Source organism: Cornus florida, unplaced genomic scaffold (assembly GCF_030987335.1).
Source record: "Cornus florida cultivar Cherokee Brave unplaced genomic scaffold, ASM3098733v1 CherokeeBrave_3.0.0_Hap2_Chr01, whole genome shotgun sequence".
NCBI lineage: Eukaryota > Viridiplantae > Streptophyta > Magnoliopsida > Cornales > Cornaceae > Cornus > Cornus florida.
Window position 1 is genome coordinate 83,025,819 of NW_026775571.1, and position 21,405 is coordinate 83,047,223.

Genomic DNA, 21,405 nt, shown 5'->3' on the forward strand with positions numbered 1-21,405 from the left:
GTGATGACATATCATTTTCATGAGTTTTGAAGATAGGTCCAATGGCTAGGTTAATGATGGGCATGAATGAATTTGGATTCATTGCACTTGTCATGGGCTTGGTGATAGCGTGGGCAAGATATAAAGAAAGAAGACCTGAGTACAGTAAGTGACAGTACTATTATTCTGTTATATATATATATATATATATATATATATATATATATATATATTACTGCTTAATTAGTGTTTTACCAAGTATAAGCTGTGTTTATTTGACCATGTTCTTTTATTATTATTATTATTATTATTATTATTATTATTTATCTTGAGAGTTATTGTCTGATTTAATGGTAGAAGACTTGAGGATTGGGACTACTAGTGTGAGTTCGAGATTTAGAATACTCAAATTTGTAAAATATTAAAGGTTAAATAAGTCATAAGTCTTTCTTCGCAGAGACCTTATATCAAAACTGAGTATTTCTTTATAATTATTAAAACGAAAAGCGAATTACATGTTAACTAAATATCTGGTAAAATTTTAGATGTATTGGCAATGCTGTATTTTGGATTTGGAATTGGAAGAAGTTTAGAACAATTTTTAAACTATATATCTTCCAATTCTAAATCCAAAATATTAATTTGGTACTCCCAAACATAACATTAAAAAAAATACAAACTCTGAAGCATATTTTCTAAAAGCTATTGAGGAGTCTTGTCTTAGAATGTAGCGAATTTCTCTAGCAATGTCCAATTTGGTCATTTTGAATTAGTATGGAAAGTTTGGGAAATTATCGAAAAAAATATTTTGTCTTGAACTTTAGGGTCCTTTTTCTTAATCTAATTATTCAATTTTGCTTAAAAATAATTTAGGGAAAAAAAAAAAATTCTTGAAAATATAATCAAGATTGTGAGTGAGTTCAAGGAAGCTAGTGGATGCTGGGGTTAATTTCAAGTTGAAAATTTTGAATTCAACTTTTATGATTTTATCTTATCCCATTGAATAAAAGTCTACTATTAAACAAATCCCAAATTGGTGGAACCATTTGTCAAAAACCCAACTTGAAAAGGCTAAAGTCCTACAAATAATTGTTCCCAATTGAAGCTAGCCTCACATTCATCCACTTGAATTAAAATTGATGGACATTGAATCCTGTCATGTGTCCAAATATAGTCACATATATCCAAGGTAGTGACAACTACTCTAGTAAAATAATAATAATAATAATTAAATAAATAAGTCTACCCTATGACAAACTTAAGAAAAATTAAGTCCCCAACCTTTTAAAAAAAAAAAAAATTAGAAGAAAAAAGAAAAGGAATATTTAAAGGGAGGTTTTTTTTTTTAGGTACTTTATTTAGAGATTTAGAAGAAATACTGAATAAAACAAAGGGTATCTTTTCTATAATGAATACTTTTTTAATAAAATAAAGGGTTACTTTTCTATAATGTAGAGGATGCGAGTCTTGTCGATTATTATTAAAACCATGCATGTTTATGATTAACTAAAGGGTTTGTATATAAACAACAGGACAAAAGATTCAAAACTATATAATAACAATACACTATTTTTCTGGATTTGAGATAATCTAATGTTTCTACAAGGTAGCCCAACCCAAACAAACATATACTGGATTAACTCGGGCCAAGCCCAACTCAATGTAATGTTCCTGACTTGCAGCCCATCACAGTTCTTTCTTTGACCTTTTTTTTTTTCTTTTTTTATTTATTAGTAAGAAACTTTACACTCTCATTTATGCTCCATTTAATGATATTTTAATATTTTAACTCGAAATAATATATTACATGAGTGTTACACCTTCGATGCAAGTGTGTTGAATAAGTGTTACTTCGTATAACATTGTTGCACGGGTGTTGTATTCGCGATGTAATGTGTTGCATTGTTGATTTAAAGTGTATTAAATAGTACTGAATCCCAGAATATCCAGATCCATGTAAAAAGATAATAGAGTAAGATTTTGCCGTGCCAAAATTAGTGTGAGTATGTTGATTGTTGCTAAGTCTCAAAATATAACATTACACGTATGCTTAAATTAAATTTTCAATACCTAGTTTGTTTGGATTCAATTTTAGTACTTGTTTGCATAAGTCTTTTCCACTTATTATTATTATTGATTTGTGTTTTGTAATCAAGTAAGAAAATTGTTTATCTGTGATGGACTATGGGTTGTTTCTTTTCAACTTAGCTATGTCAATTGGATTTTTTGGGAAATTCACCCATCAAGCTTAGGAATTGCTGTTCCTGTGTAGCTGAATGGATGTTAGAATAAACCTCTTCATCTCATTTCCAAAACTTTGCTCATCAATCTCAGCAATCTGAATTTCCTTTGCGGTTGACTTCAATTTGTTAAACCAGGTCAGTCAGACAAGGACAATCCACCAAAATGAATTGTTCATTACCAAGAAAACCATCATACTACACAGTCTGCATATAATGTTCTTTCGCCAACTTTGTCTTGCTAATTTCAGTTAAAAGTGGTTGCTCCAAGAAACAAGTTGTCTTTTTTACTTTGCTTACACAAAGAAAAATGATACCTAGGATTTCGGATGGGTGACGGGAGTAACTAGGCCAAGCCCAACCTAATGTAATGTTCCAGACTTGCAGCTCATCACTGTTCTTTCTTTGATTTTTTTTTTTTTTTTTCCCCTTTATTAGTAAGAAACTTACACTCTCATTTATCCTCGATTTAATGATTTTAACTCGAATTAATATATTACATGAGTTGTACTTTCGATGCAAGTGTGTTGTACAAGTGTTACTTCATATAACATTGTTGCATATGTGTTGTATTCGCGATGTAATGTGTTGCATTGTCAATTTAAAGTGTACCGAATAATACTGAATCATAGAATTTTCAGGTCAATGTAAAAAGACATTGGAGTAGGATTTTGCCGTGACACACTCACCGCCAAAATTAGTGTTTTCCACTTATTATTATTATTATTAATTTGTGTTTTGTAATCAAGTAAGAAAATTGTTTTTCTGTGATTGACTATGGGTTTGTTTCTTTTCAACTTAGCTATGTCAATTGGATTTTTTGGGAAATTCACCATCAAGTTTAAGAATTTTTCCTGTCTAGCTGACTAGATGTTAGAATAAACCTCTCTTCATCTCATTTCCAAAACTTTGCTCATCAATCTCAGCAATTTTGAATTTCCTTTACGGTTGACTTCAATTTGTTAACCCAGGTCAATCAGACAAGGACAATCCACCAAAATGAATTGTTTATTACCAAGAAAACCATCATACTACAAGTCTACATAGTCTGCATATGATGTTCTTTCGCCAACTTTGTCTTTTTTACTTCGCTTACACAAAGAAAAATGATACCACCTCTAAATTCCAAGGATTCGGATGCAGATGCGTGAATGGGTGGCGTGGACCCCACGCCCCCACTCACTCGGGGCGCAAATTCTCTGTTGTGAGTTTTTTTTATTCAGTCTTCTCTTGTGAGTTTTAAGTGGCCTATATTTTGCCACATCATTCTTCATTTAATAACTCTTAAGGCAGCATTTGAGTGGAATTGAGACAACGTTTAGATCCTTCTTCACCACCATTTATAAGTATCTTCACACACAAAATAAGTTATGCACATAATACAGACTAAGTAATGTCTCAATTCAACATATTGTGTTTGGCAATTACACCACCATTTATAGGTAACATTTCACCACCATTTATAAGTATCTTCACCTTTAAATTAAGGTATGCACATACATGATCATGTTACTTTTTAGATCCTATGATGTTACTTATAAATGGTGATGAAATATTACTTATAAATTACGGTGTATCTTTACTCTTAAATTAAGGTATGCACATAAATGGTGATGTTACTTTTAGACTCCTGTGATGTTTCTTTTTAGATCATGTAATGTTACTTATAAATGGTAGTGAAATGTTACTTATAAATAATGGTGTAATTGTCAAACGCGGACTTAGTGTCTGTTTTATGAAGAAATACGTGGCCAAACCAATGCCACAAGACAATGGACAGCAAAGGACTGCAGGAATAATTATAGCAGGTGATTCGCTCCCACTCACAATCCACTCAATGGGTATCTCCGAATTTGGATGATGTAGCATTGCTCTAATACAAAAATACCATAATTTTTATAAACCATTTGTTTGGACATAAATTATTTTTTATTTTTCAATGTTACCCATAATTAATTCTCTCTTTCTTTCTTCAGTGTTCCTCGCTAACTGGAAATAGTATCCTTATCTACCTTAAACCCTCCCTCTCTTTCTCCTTCTCGTTACTTTCTCTCACCACTCTCTCTTTACACCAGAACATGTTCTCGACCCAAATCTATTCCTCGAACAACCCAAATTTGTGTCCCTCTTTCTCTTTCATCTCTTTCTCTGTCCTCTCACTCTATGTAGAATTTTAGAATTTTAGATTGGGAGGACTAAAATAGATAGTTGTTAGAACATAGAGGTTCAAAAAGAATACACATGATTAGATGACCCAAGGTAACCTGTGAAAAATGATTTACACAAACTTTTTTGGTAAATCATTTTCAATCATTTGGGGCAAAATGATTTATATGGAAAATAATTTCTTACCCTTGAAGTCTACAAAACACCCAAAAAAATGAGGAAAATAATTTCCAAAAAAATATGTTACGATAAACCAAACATAGCCTAAATATGGACGGAAATGACTTAAACCTAATAATCTATAAAACCGATGTTTTAAAATATAATGTCAGACTATTTATTTTTGTAATGAATGGACCAACAATGTAGATCAAGCTCCCATCTAAATTGCTATTCGGTTTAATTACTTAATAGGACTTTTTGGTAACTCCAATGTAGTTAATAGGAGGACCTCATTTCAATTTTGCTTCGTGCTCTTTCTTTTAACATAGCAAGAAAGGTATCAAACCAAAAGTTGTTCTCAAAAAGCATAAATGTAGAGCCTTCATGGATCTTACTATAGTTACTGCAATTTCATGGCAATTCAAGATGTTAAAAGGTGAAGATTAGCGAAAGATTTAACATTTGTCTTTATCTTGGACAAAGTGATTAATCTAATCAGATGCTCGATTTATACTTGTCAACTCAAGCTTTTATCGAGACAGGCAAGACGTACAAATCTACTTGTTAGGACTAGTTGGGATTTAAAGACTCAACCTACTTTTTTGGACTAATTGGGCTTCCATTCTGTTGGTTCTTGGTTTGGAATTTGTCTGTTGCAAGTTATATATATATATATGTATATGTATGTATCATTTAAGCAACTTACTTGTTGTTTATTATCTGCAAAAGCAATCAAATACATCAACTAACATCCTTCAAACAAGTCTATGCATCATTTAAATGTCAATCCATGTGCCATAATAAATCTCCTTCTTTAAAGAACTACTTTAATTTATTACTTTCGGTGTCGAAATTTAATAAGACAGAGAGTGAACATGTTGAGATGCTCTTTCATGTTGCTTTTGCAAGTCTCGAAGCAGTCATAGTTGGTTCAATGTAGTTAAAAGAAGGGAGCGTTTGGAGTATTTATCACTCTCGTGATTTCTATTCATTTTCCTGCTTTTTGCCCATATTGAGTTTCTTTGAGATCCAGCATTATTATTGCTTTAGTTCTACTTTTCTCAACTTCTCCATTCATATAACCAGAGAGGCACAGAGAGAGAAAGATAGACACAGTGCTTTGTCCGCGAAGAAATTGTCTAGTCATTTGAACAATAAATATAAAGATCTGTTAGTATGATTCTTGATTCTGAAACATATACAAATGACAATCTGGAAGGAAAACAAATTCGTAATGACTTATCGTGTAAAAATGAGAAAGAAAGAAAGAAAGAAAGCTCAGACCAGTGGAGAACAAGCACATTTGTTAACCTGGCCTGGTATATATAATATTCCACAAGCATAAAACACAAAGAAAAAGAAAAAAGAAAAAGAAAAGGAAAAAGAATCCATCCTTCAACCCATGTTCCATGGAATAAAAGTTTGAAGACGATCCTCCTCACAAGCAAAGAACTCATTCACGTGTGCTCGAATGAATCAGTGAACTGGCACAACATCAAGTATTGGAGCTTGACATATCGGACATTTTCCGCTACTCCATTGCAACTCATGGGCACACTTGAGACAGGTGCACATGTGCCCACATCTGAAAGGAATGTGAAAAGATACTTGACAGGATGAGTACTACTTACTGGTGCTGAAATTCGGAAATCAATTCAAATTTGCAAAGTAAATAAAACTTGGCTTCAAAAGCAAGTACCTGTACAAAACAGAATCAACTTGCATTTTGTGGCAAACACGGCAACTTCCTTTTCCTGGAGGCCCATTGATCGTCTCCATCTCCCCTCGAACTGTAGACATAAAGGGAAGGTTCTTTCATTGATGAGGTAAGAAAAAGGAAAACCAGTTTAATAGATAAGCAGAGCATATGAAGCAGCTTGAAAACAATTACGCTGCATCTAGAAACTACTCAAGTTTAATCAAATGCTTTCTTGCATTCGTTTTAGAGTATTAAATCTGAGTATTCTTGAAGACCCTAGTGTAATCGAGTGCCATGTAAATATGTGATATTGGGCCTATCTTGTGATATTGTTACTAGTTCAGCACACTAGACAAACCCTATTATACAAGAGATGGACACAACATGACAAAGGCCTGATACAACAAATCCTAAAAAACATAGGACGTGGACACGGTGAGGAAACAAGATGCTGTAAATTTATATTAAAAAAACTAAAACAAAATTGCTTGCTGCCGCAATAATATAAGGAAATGAGCTCATCTTCTCTTAAACTCACCCGAGGGACTTGCAGCAGTTGTAGCCTCCTGCTTCATGAACCGCTGCATCTTCACCTGCATGCTCATGCAGCTCTTTATTGATCTTCGCAGCTCATATATCTCATGATGGAGTTGCTCCAGTTGTCCTCTCAAATCGTATATGAGTTCCATTTCCTGTCAGACGCACAGAATTATTGACCAGGAACTAAAAAACACATACTAAACCACAAATGAAAGAAAAGAAAAAAGAGAAAAGAACTCACAAATGAAGGATGGTAGAAAGATTGAGCAGATGAAGGTTGTGGCAAGGAAGGAGATATCACTTGATCAGAATAATCACTGACTTCATGATCACGATTACATGCCCTCTTTACAGTTTGTAAACGTGATTGAATTGGTGATGTAGCTTGATCAAAATACTCACAAACTTCGTCATATTGATGCCCAAATGGACTCTCTTCTTCTTCTTCCTCTTCTTCCTCCTCCTCCTCCTCTTCTTGTTCTTCATTGTCCTCCTCTTCTTGTTCATCTTCTTGCTGACTCCCCATTGGATGTGTCTGCCTTTGTAAATAAGACTTCTGCAAATCCTCTTCTTGTTCTTCTTCCTGATTGCTAATTGGATGTGGTGGTTGTTGTACACGAGATATCATCAATTGGTCCATTGTATCTCGTAAATTACTAGAAAGAAAAGACGACACACTTTTCCTGCACACACAAATTAGAAAGTCAACTTACTCCTAACCACACCCCCTGGGCTTGCAATTTATTATAAAAAATTGAATGTCGCAGGGATAAGGAAATATGGTTTTATTATGCCTAATAAGATCAGCAAAAGGTTATTTATTTATGGATTACTACTTCAGTATTCACAATAATCAAATCATTCATGTCATCATTTAACTCAGCTTCACATTCGGAGCTATTCATTCCTTCATTTTTCTTACTACTAAAAAGATGGGGAAAGTGTTGATCCGAACTTGATATAATAATCATTATTGCATAAAACAATGATGGCTGTTCATCCATTTTATGTGTCTCAACTATGGTCAATAATTCAAACCCACAAATCATTATCCATCCAGATTTTGGAATTTCTTCCCCATTCCATAATTTCACAGCAAAAACGTACTCCTCAGCCATGTATACAGTTACACAAACAAACACATACAGAGGAACATTTAATATTTGTGATTCTTCAACAAAAGATGTTGCACGTTTTTGGAGCTTATATATATTATCAGGAGAATGGAAAAGAGGAAATAGAGAAGAAACAGAACTATGAGTAAATCAGAGCAAAAGTTATTATACCTGTTGAGTAGTTGCCGTATGTCTTCATTGTTCGAGTAAGGATCTAGCATCTCCTCATACCTAGCTTGCCTGAGACCTTCCCAATCACTTCGTGGGCGGGAAATATCAGTAATCCAGTCACAATTAGTTTCTAGTAGCTGCTGGTGATCGGCATCTTCATTTTCCCAATCGTTCCATGTGCGAGAAATATCACTTATCCAGTCACAATTAGTTTCTACCAGCTGTTGGTGATTGGCCTCTTGTTTTCCCCAATTGTCCTCTTGCCATGAATCACCACCTATCCAGTTATGATTGCTGCCTACTTGCTGATGCTTAATGGCCTCTTGTTCTTCCCAATTACTTTGTTGAAAATTCTCTCTTACCCAGTCATGGTCAGTTCCCACTAGTTTCTGGTTATTGGCCTCTTGTTCTTCCCAATTTACATTGTCCTCCCAACCATTTGAGGATGTCACTGTCCCGGCAGATTCTGGCAAGTCAAGGTTGCTAACCTCATAGCTTGTCGCTGGCCATAAAGTATTTAAACATGGACTAGATTCTGCATGAAAATCTTCTATTCTGGATGATACAAAGTTCTGTACTTGGGTTGTACATTGCTTCTCAGTGTTGCTAAATTCCTGATGATGAATGTCTTCTCCGAGTAATTGATTGGAGGTAGAGGAATTTTCTACTTTAAGTACAAAGCTCTGTACTCGGGATGTACTCTGCTTCTCGGTCTTTTTAAATTCTTGATGATGAATGTCTTCTTTAACTAATTGATTGGAGGTAGAAGAATTTTCTACCTTTAGAACAAAGATCTGTACTTGGGATGTATTCTGCCTCCCAGTGTTAACTTCCTTATGATGGATGTTTTCTCCAAGTAATTGATTGGAGGTAGAAGAATTTTCCTCCTTTAGTGTGTTTTCTCCAAGTAATTGATTGGAGGTAGAAGAATTTTCCTCCTTTAGTGTGTTACTTACCACCTCTCCATGCCGGGTTCTCAAATTAGCAGCACCATGCTCAACTCCTGTGTTGCTTACCACCTCCGCACGTGCTGCATCATGCTGAAGTAATTGATTAGAGGTAGAGAAATTTTCCTCTTTTAGTGTGTTATTTACCACCTCTCCATGAGGGTTTCTCAAATTAGCAGCACCATGCTCAACTCCTGTGTTGTTTACCACCTCTGCACGGGGGGTTCTCAATTTAGCTGCATCATGCTCAAGTAATTGATTAGACGTAGAGGAATTTTCCTCTTTTAGCGTGTTATTTACCACCTCTCCTCGAGGGCTTCTCAAATTAGCAGTGCCATGCTCAACTCCTGTGTTGTTTACCTTTACCACCTCTGCACGGGGGGTTCTCAAATTAGCTGCATCATGCTCAACTAATTGATTGGAGGGAGAAGAATTTTCCTCTTTTAGTGTGTTATTTACCACCTCTCCTCGAGGGCTTCTCAAATTAGCAGTGCCATGCTCAATTCCTGTGTTGTTTACCACCTCTGCATGAGGACTTCTCAAATTAGCTGCATCATGCTCAACTCCTGTGTTGAATCTCTCCCTGAAATTAATTGTGATTTCATGTTAATGGAAAACTTTGAAACTAGATTGAGGTTGAGCCCTATTTAATAGGAGAAAGAGTTCAGTTATGTATCGGCTTTAACATATCCAGACATTCAAACTGTCAATTGAACAATGACTAGTCCAAATAATTAAACTAAACCGATCATCTTGAACAAAGATTCATGTTAAAAATAATCTAAATCAAGTTTGTATGACAAGCTACCCCATTCATCCACACACGAGAGATCCCATGCTTGCTTGAAGCCTTACTAATTTTATCCAATTTATGATTTTTAAATTCGTGATGTTCTACTATAAATTCCCAAGACCAAACAATTTTTGTATCCACTACATTTCTCATGAAGATGGATGACTTATTCAAGCTAACATTGATATGTTTGATGATTACACTGTGTCACTTATAGTGGGCAATTTCCTGTAAAAGAGAATTGATGTAGAATATCACCCTAATGGTAAAGTCAGTCCACCTCCTACAAACATTAATCAGTTCACAAGTATTATCAGTAACCTCATGATGGCCGTTTCACTTTAAAATCTTATCAATAGGTATTACTCATTTGAGTTTATATGATGAGCATCAAATAACAGTAATAATTAAAAGAACATCATTACCCAACCAATCTACGATTTAAAGCAAACTATTAAAAATGACACCCCAGAGACACTTTGATACTATTGATCAAAAGATATCAATACATGAGCTCGTGCACGGATTTGCACACAGAAACACCACATGCAGACCCTACAGGCACATGAAACTAGCTTAACACATTGCATTATAGAGGTTTAAATGGGCATATCCTCAATAAAAGATTGCAATATAAGTAGCCTACTTCTTATTCAGATTTCCATGTACCACATGAAACAAAATAATTCATCAATTTTCTCATTTCCATAGATAAATCTACTCGATAATCAGGACCTCTCTTAAACAACTCTGTTGCAAATAATTTCCATCAAGGATGTACAATAATCAAATGGAACGAATGATTTCATGATGGTCCATATTTAGATCAAGGTCTCATGGATGGTCCCTCAAAAATGGAATTGGCAAAAGGCTTTTTACCTGAGAAGAGTGATGTTAGATCCTTGAGTAAGTAGTCTATTTGAATCAGACCCCAATGATTTCAAATGCCTGTGATTTCCAACCGTTGCTTCACGTAAGAATCTAAGCCGAAGCATTGCCTGCATGAAAACCATGACACACAAATAAGTATTAGTGTCTATATGGTAACAAGTAATTATTTCCTTCATAAACTGTCTGTTAATCAACTGGAACTGAAACATAACCTGAAGGCGGCCTTTTTGAGAGAACTTTGATACTGCCCGACGCTCTACCAGCCCTTCGAGCTCCTTGTGCCTATCGCCCTCCATCTGAACAAGTAGATCATTCAATGCCTGGCGTCCTCTGATCCGGGGTGATAATGCAACCGGCAAGAAACCCTTCTGTTGTTCTAGTTGGTCCAATAAAGCACACTCATGAGACAATGCTGCATTCAGAAGAGGCTGCTCGCGGTCATGATCATCATATGCAGAATTTAAAGAACTCCGAGTGCTGTTGGGGGTTGATGACAGCTTCTTAATAATATCAGACACTTTGAGCCTCTCCCTTTCCCTCTCTCTCTCCCTCTCCTTTTCCTTCTCCTTCTCCCTCTCTCCAGCATCCGAATCCCGCGCACGCGCAGAAGGTGGACAGCTCGGGGTGTTTCCACCGGACTCCCAATCCCGGAAAGAGTCCTCCAACGACATCATTGTCGTAGGAGTACCAAACCTTTCATCCACAGAATCACCATCTTCAGAACGTCTTGCCGGCTCGTCAATAACACAAACAGTTTCTATGTGGCTCGACTCAGAATTGGTCCTGCTGGGATGAACAGGAGAAGAATTCGAGCTGTCAGACTGATTTTGCTTAGCCAAGTCCCTCCATTTCTGAACAAGCGAAGAAACACCAACCATGTTTGGTATTTCCTCCCTCTCAATCTTTGATGTTCTCGATGACACCATTTCTCGAGCTCGTGCCCAATGATCAATTTTAGCTTTGTTGTCGTTGTTGTTGTCTCTCTGTTCTTCACCAACCCAAGAATCCCCATTGTCGATTTGACGATTCTGAGAACTCTCTCTCTGATTCATAGACCCTTTTGAAGACACCATTTCTCGAGCTCGAGACCAACGATCTATCTTGACTTTGTTGTTCCTCTGTTCTTTGTCAACCGAGCTAGTGTTTGTGTTGTTGATTTGGGGATTGTCAGAATTCTCGTCCGTGGATGAATCAGAGTCGTTTGGTGAAGGTGAAATGCAGGAATTGAAATGGTCTCTAACAAAGTTCTTGAGATTCTTCTGAAAAGCTACATGTGCGGCTCTGACATTGCTCTCTCTGCTGCATCGATCTCGCCGATTGTGATCTCTCAAAACACACCCGAAAGGAGAAGACGAAGCGACTTCGACTTGAGAAGACGCCATTCTCGATTCAGAGTATATTAAAAAACTAGATTCCAATGCTGTTTTCAGGAAAACTTTAGAAAGAGGAAGTGACCCATTTGGATCAAACTGAAAACTAACGAAGAACCCATTTGGGAAAAGAGAGAATAGACAGAGAAAAAAAATCAAGAATGCCACAAAAAACTGATTCATCCATCACCGACCCATATCCGCCTCTGGGGTTCTATATTTCGCTCTCTCTCTCTCTCTAAAATTGGAAAATTGCTAAAGTGATAGAGAGGAAAATGCAAGGATTGATACGAAATGAGAGGATTGAAAGCTGTTTTATGGGTTATTATACAACGTCAAGCGCTCTTTTAGGCCCAGATACGCGTTTGATTTCTAAATTTAGAACTCTTTATGAAACGCTTTCATTGATATATACACAAAAACAGATTTATATGTATCATATAAAACAATGCAAACGCTATTATTATATGGTTTGTGGTTAAAAGATTAAGAGAATGTTGTTGGTGTTGTGAGGAGAGGACGAGAGAAAATCCTTAGAGAAGACGAAAATTGATGAAGATGTGTTGATATATAAAGTTTGTTCAGTAGAGTTGTTTGTAGTTGGGTGAGAGACAGTGAGAGAAAATGAGAGAAAGAGAGAGAGGAAGAAAGAGAGACGTTTAATTTTAGCCGTTAGAATGTAGGGCCAGAAATCATTATTGTAGACTGTTACATAATTTCTAAGGTTAGCGGTAAAGCGAACCCATTAAACATTTGAGAGCGTAATTTTTTCCCTCCATATATATACTTTTTGGGCACACAGTGACACACACACACAGATACTGAGTCACTGACACACTTTCAATTCTTTACTGTGTTGGTCAATATTCTCTTGAGACTTTGATAACCTTTAAGTATTTATATATTATTTTTTTACTTGTAATTTACACTCCTATTTTTGTTTTTAATAGATGTTTTGAAGTTTCGTTTCGGTTTTAAAATTAAAAATTATTAATTTACGATTTTGGTTTCATTTCTACCCATATCACAAAATTTGTATTCTCATATATATTATATATATATATATATATATATATTAAAAAGTAAAACAATTATTTAACAATATTATTAAAATTACCGTGCTTCGTAATTTAATTGAATTTTTTTTTAGGATTGGGTTCCATTCTTAACGGTTCCGATTTTAATTTTAAATTTTTAAAAACAGTTAAAAATTATTCAATTTCAATTTAACTTAGAAACCAAAAGCAGAGGACAGATTATGTTTTAGGTTGGTTAGTATGTTAGAATAGATATACGAATTGTATAACATAGAAATGTATGCATTTATTGCGCAATAATTATATAGTTGACAAAAAGAACTAAAGTAGCTTTACTAAATTCAAAATTGACAGTAGCTTACAAAATTCATAAATGGCTTCAACGTTAATTTGTGTATATTTCCAATATATTACATTTTAAGAAGGATAATTAAGCTTTTATTTAATTTTAATTTTTTTTTTCTTTTTGCAATGCTATTGTCAAGAAACTCACATATTTAATTTGTTACTACGGGAAGTTAAACATTCAACCATTTACTTTAAAATTTTGAAAAATACTATTAATTTTTAGACCTTTGTGATAAACAAAAAAATTCATTGATTAAGCAAAATTTTAAACACTTTTTTGTCCAACTAAAAAAAGAAATGAAATACTCTAATAGTATATTTGGAGATATCAAATCGGCACCTTAGATTTGAAATTGAAGAAATTTATTTAAACTAAATTTTTTTCAATTCCAATTCTAATGCATGTTGCTACCAAACTCTAGTGCTATATTTGGAGGCATCAAATCGGCACTTTAGATTTGGGATTGAAGAAAATTTAGGACAAAATTTGAACTACATTTTCTCCGATTCCAATTCACCAAATATAACATAAGGCACTTAATAAATTAATAACTCTTTAACATATATATATATATATATATATATATGTATAGGAAAGGATGGAAAAAACCCCTATGATATACATATGAAGTGTATAACTCTTTATACGTTTTAAAAAATTCCTAACATTCATTTTTTTTTTTAAGTAAATAATGATCTGAATGCTGAAAAGACTACATTATCCATCTGAAACTAAATAAATAATAATAATAATAATAATAATAATAATAATAATAATTAAATGTGAAATAATTAAAATGTCCCACTTAATCATTGGAATTATATTTAATTCATATCACCAATTGTTTTGTAGCAATTGTGTGAGAAAAAACACCCAATGATATGCATATAAAGTGTATAACTCTAGTCTCTTTATTTGTTCTGAAAAATTCATAACATTCATTTTTTTAAAAGTAAACAATGACCTGAATGCTGAAAAGATTACACTATCCGTCTAAAACTAAATAATAATAATAATAAAATAATAATAATTAAATGTGAAATAATTAAAATGTCCCACTTAATCAATGGAATTATATTTAATCCATATCACCAACTGTTTTGTAGCAATTGTGTGAGTTAAGGAATGGGAAGTTGACTAGACAATGGAGGAGCTTTCAAGTAGTTGTTAGGGAATTTTCACTAATATTATACGTAGTAAAAACATTAAGAACATAATACATTAAATTTTATTAATATCGATAATATTACATGGGACAACAACATAAGAAACACATCAACAAGAAACAGTTTGATAGAATGATATATAAAAAAAATGGCAATAATAAAAAGATACTATATTAAAATTGTATGCTTCATATATTATTGTCTCGATATAGCTCTAAAATATCACACATATTTGTCGATCGGACATATCTAGAAAAAAAAAATATGTACCGATCTTGTGTCAAAGTTGCCCCCAAATGTAAGTTTTAACAAAAAATGCATATCTGCATTGATTTGAAATAATTATATGTGAAATCACATTGGTTTTATTTTACACAAGAAATATAATAAAATATTTCACTCATACCTCTAATACTATATTGGGTTTAGACAAATTAGACACGTTCAACATTTGCTACTTTAATATCTCTGGAGATTTAGAGCGAATGCTTGATAACACTTTATCGTTTTCTTTACGACAGATAAATTTTATAAAATGACAACTAGTCTATTAATGTAATTTACTGAAAAAAAAAAAAAGAAAAAAGAAAAAAGAAGCTAATATGCCAAAAGCCCAATAGTTAGCTTTTAAATAAATCAAAAGCCCACAATAAAAGAATCATTTATTTACAGTATAAATCCAATGGTCCAAGCCCAAATGACCCACAACCGAAAAAAAGCATTCGAACTCACTTAATGACCCAATAACGCGTGCCATGAAAAATGGAGAAAGAGACACAGTGTACGGTTACCCTATAACCCAACATGACTCAGATATGAACTTGTATGAATTTCACAAGTCACAACCGATCAAACCTAGAGAGAGAGAGAGAGGGGGGAGAGAGAGTGAGGATGCCGGCGACTGCGGTGACGATCGGAGCTCTGCTAGGATTGGGTACTCAGATGTACTCCAATGCCCTTCGCAAACTTCCTTACATGAGGCGTAATGTTCTTCACCCTTGAATATAATACGTGGCAAATGAATCGAAATGATTTTGCTCCAATTTTGAATTTCATTTTCAATTGAATTTCCACTTCGATTAAGTTTATACACGCTTATATATATATATATATATATATATGTATGTAAAATTTGCTTTGAAATGTTCAGATCCGTGGGAGCATGTGTTGGGGATGGGATTGGGAGCATTGTTCGTGAACCAATTGGTGAAATGGGATGGTAAGCTTCAGGAGGACCTGGACAAGATGCTCGAGAAAGCTAAGGCCGCCAACGAGCGCCGTTACTTCGGTTTGTCTCTCTCACTGATAAGTAGCAAGCTTTATATGTTTTGGGGATTTTTGTTGTCTTCATAATTTCTTTATGCATGGATGCATTTCTTCAGGTGTAAATTATTTGAAGTATCAAATTACTAGTACATAAAAAAGTGATTAAAGCATTTTATTTTATTTTTTGATAAGTAATTAAAGCATTTTATTTTACACTTGAATTTTGGCTATATATTGCATCCCATTATTCCATGCGTGCTCTTCGATAAAAATATGAATTTTTTGAGTGGGATGTGAAGAATATTGTTGATTTATCAAAGCTTGTTTTGTAATGTAGCACCTCTGAAATTGTGTTTCTTAGCTTGTGTAATGTTACTATAGGTTATTTAGGGCATTACCTGGTAGGAATTTTTGCTTGAGAGAGAAAATCAACGAGATAGGGGGAGCAAGTAGCTGAACTTTTATCCCCACAATGCTGTATTTAAATTTCTTACTTTAGGGGAAACAAGTCTATAAAACACACCTTCAACGTAAAAAGTTTTAAATACTTATAGAGTTTAGAATTGCTAGTTGGTATTGAGCACTTATTTGAGTATGGGGAGATGGAGGGAAACTTTGGTGCACCTTTTATTGTTCTGGTATCGAGAAAGGAGGTGTATCTGACATTAAGGACTTTAGGGCAATCTGTTTAGTGGAGAGCTTGTGTAAATTGTTCACTAAGGTCTTGGCCATTTTTTTTTTTTTTTGGGGGGGGGGGGGGGGGGTTGGGGGAGGAATGAGGGGGCACCACCAAGAGAGATCAATATCGGCCCCGAGTCCCTTATGTTGTTGAAGTCAATTCAGCTGAAATGCGATTTCAGATTTTTCCGGGTTGAAAAGTGGAATTTTGGAAGTTAGACTATTGTTGTGATAACACACTAAGGGTGCTTGTTTGGATGATACATTGATTATGGGATTGAGTGATTCTACTTTGTGTGCCATCTAACGTACCGAGTGATGTGGGTGAATATACTTTGTTCTGTTGTTCCTGTTTTGTTTCTGCTTGAACTTAAGGTTTTTATCTTAACATTCCACAACATTTGCTGATAATGGATGTATTGTTTACAAATGCGTGTTTGTTTTGTTTCAATTGACATGTGGCCGGAGATATATATTTTTTATTTTAATTTCTTAAGTTTAACTGGTATATTGAATTCTGCAGCACCCTTGCATATGGTGCAACATAAGTTGGTTAAATGAATTGATGAATCAAGGTTCTAATTGAGGTAAAGACACTGACTGACCACCTCAATGAAAAAGATGCACCAATCCCTCTGGCCTTACCTTATGACCTTGGCCAACTTGCTTCATCCCTCTTTCATCCCCTCACAAAAGAAACTCACTCATCGTCATTCTGAGGAAGAGCCCCTCCCCTTTGAATGCTACAGGGGTCTTCTTCATTTACTTTGTCACCTGAAAACAACCGTTCTCCTCATTTATCACTCAACCTTCTTTCTCTTTCTTTTCAAGATCTTTTGCAAGTGAATTGATCTGTTTTTCTGGCTTCTGGCCTACTCAAATATGGCAGGAAGTTAAAAAAAACTCCTTCCCTGCTATAGGTAGGGATGGCCAGATTCTCTCTCTTAAGGATACTAGCATACTCCTTCCAAGCGTCAGTTAGATCTCTAGACCGCATGGAAAATACCGGCCTGATCATAGCCATACGGACGAGCTAGTCTATGGTGGCTATAGCTATGAAGGCAAGGCCTTCCTTGAAACCGAAAAAATTAAGAGCTTTTTCAATAGTTAAGAAAATGTTCATAAGTTTGATATTAAGAAAGCTTAGGTCATTCCTATTGGGGATTACTTGTCGTACATGCTAGAGGAGGAGTTCATTGATATATGAAGGAGATGTGTCCAAATTTTTTATCTTGGTGCATGGCTCTTCCGAGGGTTCATTCCTTAGTTTGAGAGGTTTAATGCAGTGCTTCTCATATCCTTCTTGTTGTTAGTTTTGGTGATAGTGGTTCTTGGTATACTCTTGAGCTGGGGGTTAATTAGTGGCATGGAGGGGGGCACCGTGTTAGTCTTCACAGTCTCACTTGTTAATTATTGATGGCACAGTATATTTATTTAATTTTTATATGACTCGATTGGATTAGCTAGGCTATATATGATGTGTGCTTTTTTGGTTAAAGGCTTTCAAATTTTTTTTTTTGGTGTTGGTTTGGGGGGGGGGGGGGGGGGGGGGGGGGGGGTGTTTGGTTGGGGAAATATGTACATATACACTTCAGTGAAGAATGAGGGCCCTGGCACAAAAAAGGTTGGGCTCTTCAATCTGGCTTTGTTGGGTTAATTTGTGTTGATATTGGCATAGAGTGGCGACGCATAAGTACTTGGTGTCTTGGGGAGGGTGGGTGTCTATATAAGTGGTTATCTATTAAGGCATGGGTCCTTAGAAGAGCATTATGAAGGCGAGGGAGGGAATTCTGGTAATGCGTTTGTTTTGTGGTGGGGAATGGTACCAATGTCGTATTTTGACAAGATGTATGGTGTGCGGACAAGCCTTCTGAATATATATTCCTAGCCTCTAAGGGATAACATGAATTAAGGGTTGTGGTTGTAGAGTTTTCTTCCTTCTTGTAGGGGGGTGGGGGTTTGGTGGTGGTGGTGGTGTGGCTGTGCGCGGCCCGGGGGGGGTGGGGTGGGGTCCCCTGGGGGTGGCACAAAAAAGGGTGGGCTCTTCAATCTGGCTTTGTTGGGTTAATTGTGTTGATATTTGCCATTGAGAGGTGGAACTTATGGCATAGAGTGGCGACGCATAAGTACTTGGTGTCTTGGGGAGGGTGGGTGTCTATATAAGTGGATATCTATTATGGCATGGGTCCTTAGAAGAGCATTATGAAGGCGAGGGAGGGAATTCTCGTAATGTGTTTGTTTTGTGGTGGGGAATGGTGCCAATGTCGTATTTTGGCAAGATGTATGGTGTGCGGACAAGCCTTTTGAATATAGATTCCTAGACCTCTAAGGGATAACGTGAATTAAGGGTTGTGGTTATAAAGTTTTCTTCCTTCTTGAAGAACGAATAATTTGGAGCCCCACTGCGCCAAGTAAACTGGGAACTACCACAGTCTCCACCACCTATAATTCATAATTGTTACAATTGTTGAACTTATCCTCTTTTCCACTAGGTTCTTCATGTGAGAAACACGATCTTTAAGCTGAGAATCTCTGAGGACCCTCCATGATAGGGTTTCAGGCAAAAGTTCATATTGTTTACTCCAATAAATAGGTTGTCCTTCTCATGTTCAATTCCAAGTAGAACTGGCCTTTTTTTGGCTCAATAAAAACAATCACAGTGTCTACAAGTATTATACAAGCTATATTTTATGTTTGAAAAAAGAAAGAAAAATCACTGCATAAGATCGGCCTAGAAGAATTAAAAGGAGAAACCAACTATATGAGGTTTTTTGTTCTTTTTTAATTCCCCTGGGAAATGGATAACAACTCTCATTTGATGGAGATTTGGTACCTGCAAATTGAGTGTTAATGGTCTTAAGAAGACTTGGAAGGGTGTGTTACTGTGTTTGGTATGATACACAAGTTCCATGAGTATATATTTATTTTATTGATTGTTCTAACTTTAGTAATTAACCCTTATTGATCTTTTGTTGTAACAAGTTTGCACCAAAGGACGGGCTCCTTTTCAGAAATTGGCTCTGAAATTAGTTGCAAGGCATATTTGCTCATTTCAATTTCATAGAGTCTATAGATGACACGCGAGGCACTTCTCAGTGTTTGGGGTTCCTTATTTTTTTGAGTTTTTCCGCTGAATTGTGGTCTACGGCTTCTTTCATTTTCCATTTACTGTTAGAAGTTTCAGCTGAGGCATTTTGGAAATTCTATAATTAGGAAGTTTTTAATGGGTACACAACTATACAATAGGATTTAATTCTACAAGTACAGCATGTTGGTTGTTGAAAGGGAGAGGAAACAAAATACATTAAGATTGCTAAAATTAGCTTATATTTGTTACCAACAAGTGCTCACTTTCAATCATAGTTTGGTGCCTAAATGGAGACCCAATGAGATAAAACCTTATAGTTTGAAGTCTTATTAAATTCATAAGTTTGCATGAAGATGCACACCGCAAAAATTCAGTTTTTACAACAAAAAAAATTGTTGTGGTTGAATGACTTGATAGAAAGTTGCCTTTTTTTTTTTTTTTTTTTTTTGGTTTTTTCATGGGTCTCATCTTTCATAGCATTTACTCTAAGGATTCTTTGGTTCTTTCTGCACCATCTTAATGCACAATGCCATCTGTCTTACATGGCATTTGTGGTATAAGAATTGTTACAGATTGTTTGTTTTTCTGCAGTTAATATCTGTTAAGAAACCTTCCGGAAAATAAATAAATAAATAAAATAAAATCAGTCATGAAGAAATTTTTAAAATTTGATTTTACATTTCTGGACTTGTTACAAAAGTTTATCTCAGCATTATTTGAATATTTGTGTTTTTTTTACTTATTTTCTTTATTGGACTGGTACTTTTAATTGCAGATGAAGATGAATAGCGCGTAGATGGCATGGAATGAAGCATCTTACAACGTGGCATTTAATTCTATGAGAGTGTGGTCCCCAAACCAGCTCATATTATGGATTGTAGGCGCATGTTTGAATAAACTGTTGTGTCTGTTTCTAATGTTGTTAGTACTTTTTACCGCTCTGTTGGCATTTTGTTTCACAGAACTTTTTGAGATGCATTTTGTATTTATAATACAATAATGCAAGTCAATCTTAAATAATTGGAGTCCTCTGCAAATCCATTTCAAATTAATGAGACAATGTGGATGTGCAAGATTTTAAGCTTTTATCAGTTTTACTTCAGATCATACGAATATTTCTTTAATAAGTAATTATTAATAGCTCAGTAATATACTATGTTAATAATTTAGGAGGGACGCAATAAACCATTATTTTCTTAACTTAGCATTGGCAAATTTTTTGATGAATAATCTCATATTATTAATTATTGGAATTACATGTTTGCACAGAAGGATCCGAGTCCTAGAGCAGCTGCTATGTGCAAAATTTTGTGGAAGTGGAGATGTTCTGCAAGTCTTCCCTTCCAGCACCAGTTATAGGCGAGACATATATTGGGTAATGTACTTTTATATGCTTGCATTACCCACAGGATATCATATTCTCATATTGGCATGTCAAACATATCAATTGGCCCTGAAGTTGGATATGCAAGTCACATAAAGTACATGGTTAGCTCCTAAAACTAAATGTGTAAACCATAACAGGTGCTGGATGATGTGATGTGTACAGTAATTTGTAAGTTTGAGGAATATTTTCAGCAAATTGACTTCCTGGTTCACTTGCAAAAGCTACAAGGATAATTGAGGTAGAATGACTTCCCACTTCAAATGAAGTTAGGAGTATTTTAAAATTTAAACCATAAGTTGGATATTGATGTTAATATGTTTTGTTAGGGCATAAGATGCATTACTACTGAATAGACTAGAAA

The 21,405-nt window shown here is 35.0% G+C and overlaps 2 protein-coding genes across 2 annotated transcripts; one reads left to right on the forward strand and one right to left on the reverse strand.

Annotated features, from left to right (window-relative positions):
• Window positions 1-5,702: 5,702 nt before the first annotated feature.
• LOC132303293 (uncharacterized) lies at window positions 5,703-12,692 on the reverse strand. Its single transcript, XM_059800512.1, has 7 exons — window positions 10,916-12,692; window positions 10,692-10,810; window positions 8,073-9,602; window positions 7,028-7,469; window positions 6,785-6,938; window positions 6,247-6,337; window positions 5,703-6,132 (listed from the first exon to the last, which is right to left on the reverse strand). Exons 1-7 carry the CDS (start codon window positions 12,254-12,256, stop codon window positions 6,024-6,026), a joined length of 3,786 nt encoding a protein of 1,261 aa, XP_059656495.1. The 5' UTR covers window positions 12,257-12,692; the 3' UTR covers window positions 5,703-6,023.
• A 2,749-nt stretch (window positions 12,693-15,441) lies between these two features.
• On the forward strand, window positions 15,442-20,743 carry LOC132303314 (uncharacterized). Its single transcript, XM_059800535.1, has 3 exons — window positions 15,442-15,607; window positions 15,776-15,913; window positions 20,433-20,743. The coding sequence occupies exons 1-3, from the start codon at window positions 15,451-15,453 to the stop codon at window positions 20,444-20,446; spliced, it is 309 nt and encodes a 102-aa protein (XP_059656518.1). The 5' UTR covers window positions 15,442-15,450; the 3' UTR covers window positions 20,447-20,743.
• Window positions 20,744-21,405: the final 662 nt, after the last annotated feature.

Coding starts and splice junctions, on each gene's coding strand:
- LOC132303293 (XM_059800512.1), bottom strand. CDS start 12,256: ATGAATCAGTTTTTTGTGGCATTCTTGATTTTTTTTCTCTGTCTATTC. Junction 9,603..10,691: donor TCTAACATCACTCTTCTCAG/GTAAAAAGCCTT, acceptor AATTAATTTCAG/GGAGAGATTCAACACAGGAG. Junction 7,470..8,072: donor ATACGGCAACTACTCAACAG/GTATAATAACTT, acceptor TTGTGTGTGCAG/GAAAAGTGTGTCGTCTTTTC.
- LOC132303314 (XM_059800535.1), top strand. CDS start 15,451: ATGAATTTCACAAGTCACAACCGATCAAACCTAGAGAGAGAGAGAGAG. Junction 15,608..15,775: donor CAAACTTCCTTACATGAGGC/GTAATGTTCTTC, acceptor TGAAATGTTCAG/ATCCGTGGGAGCATGTGTTG.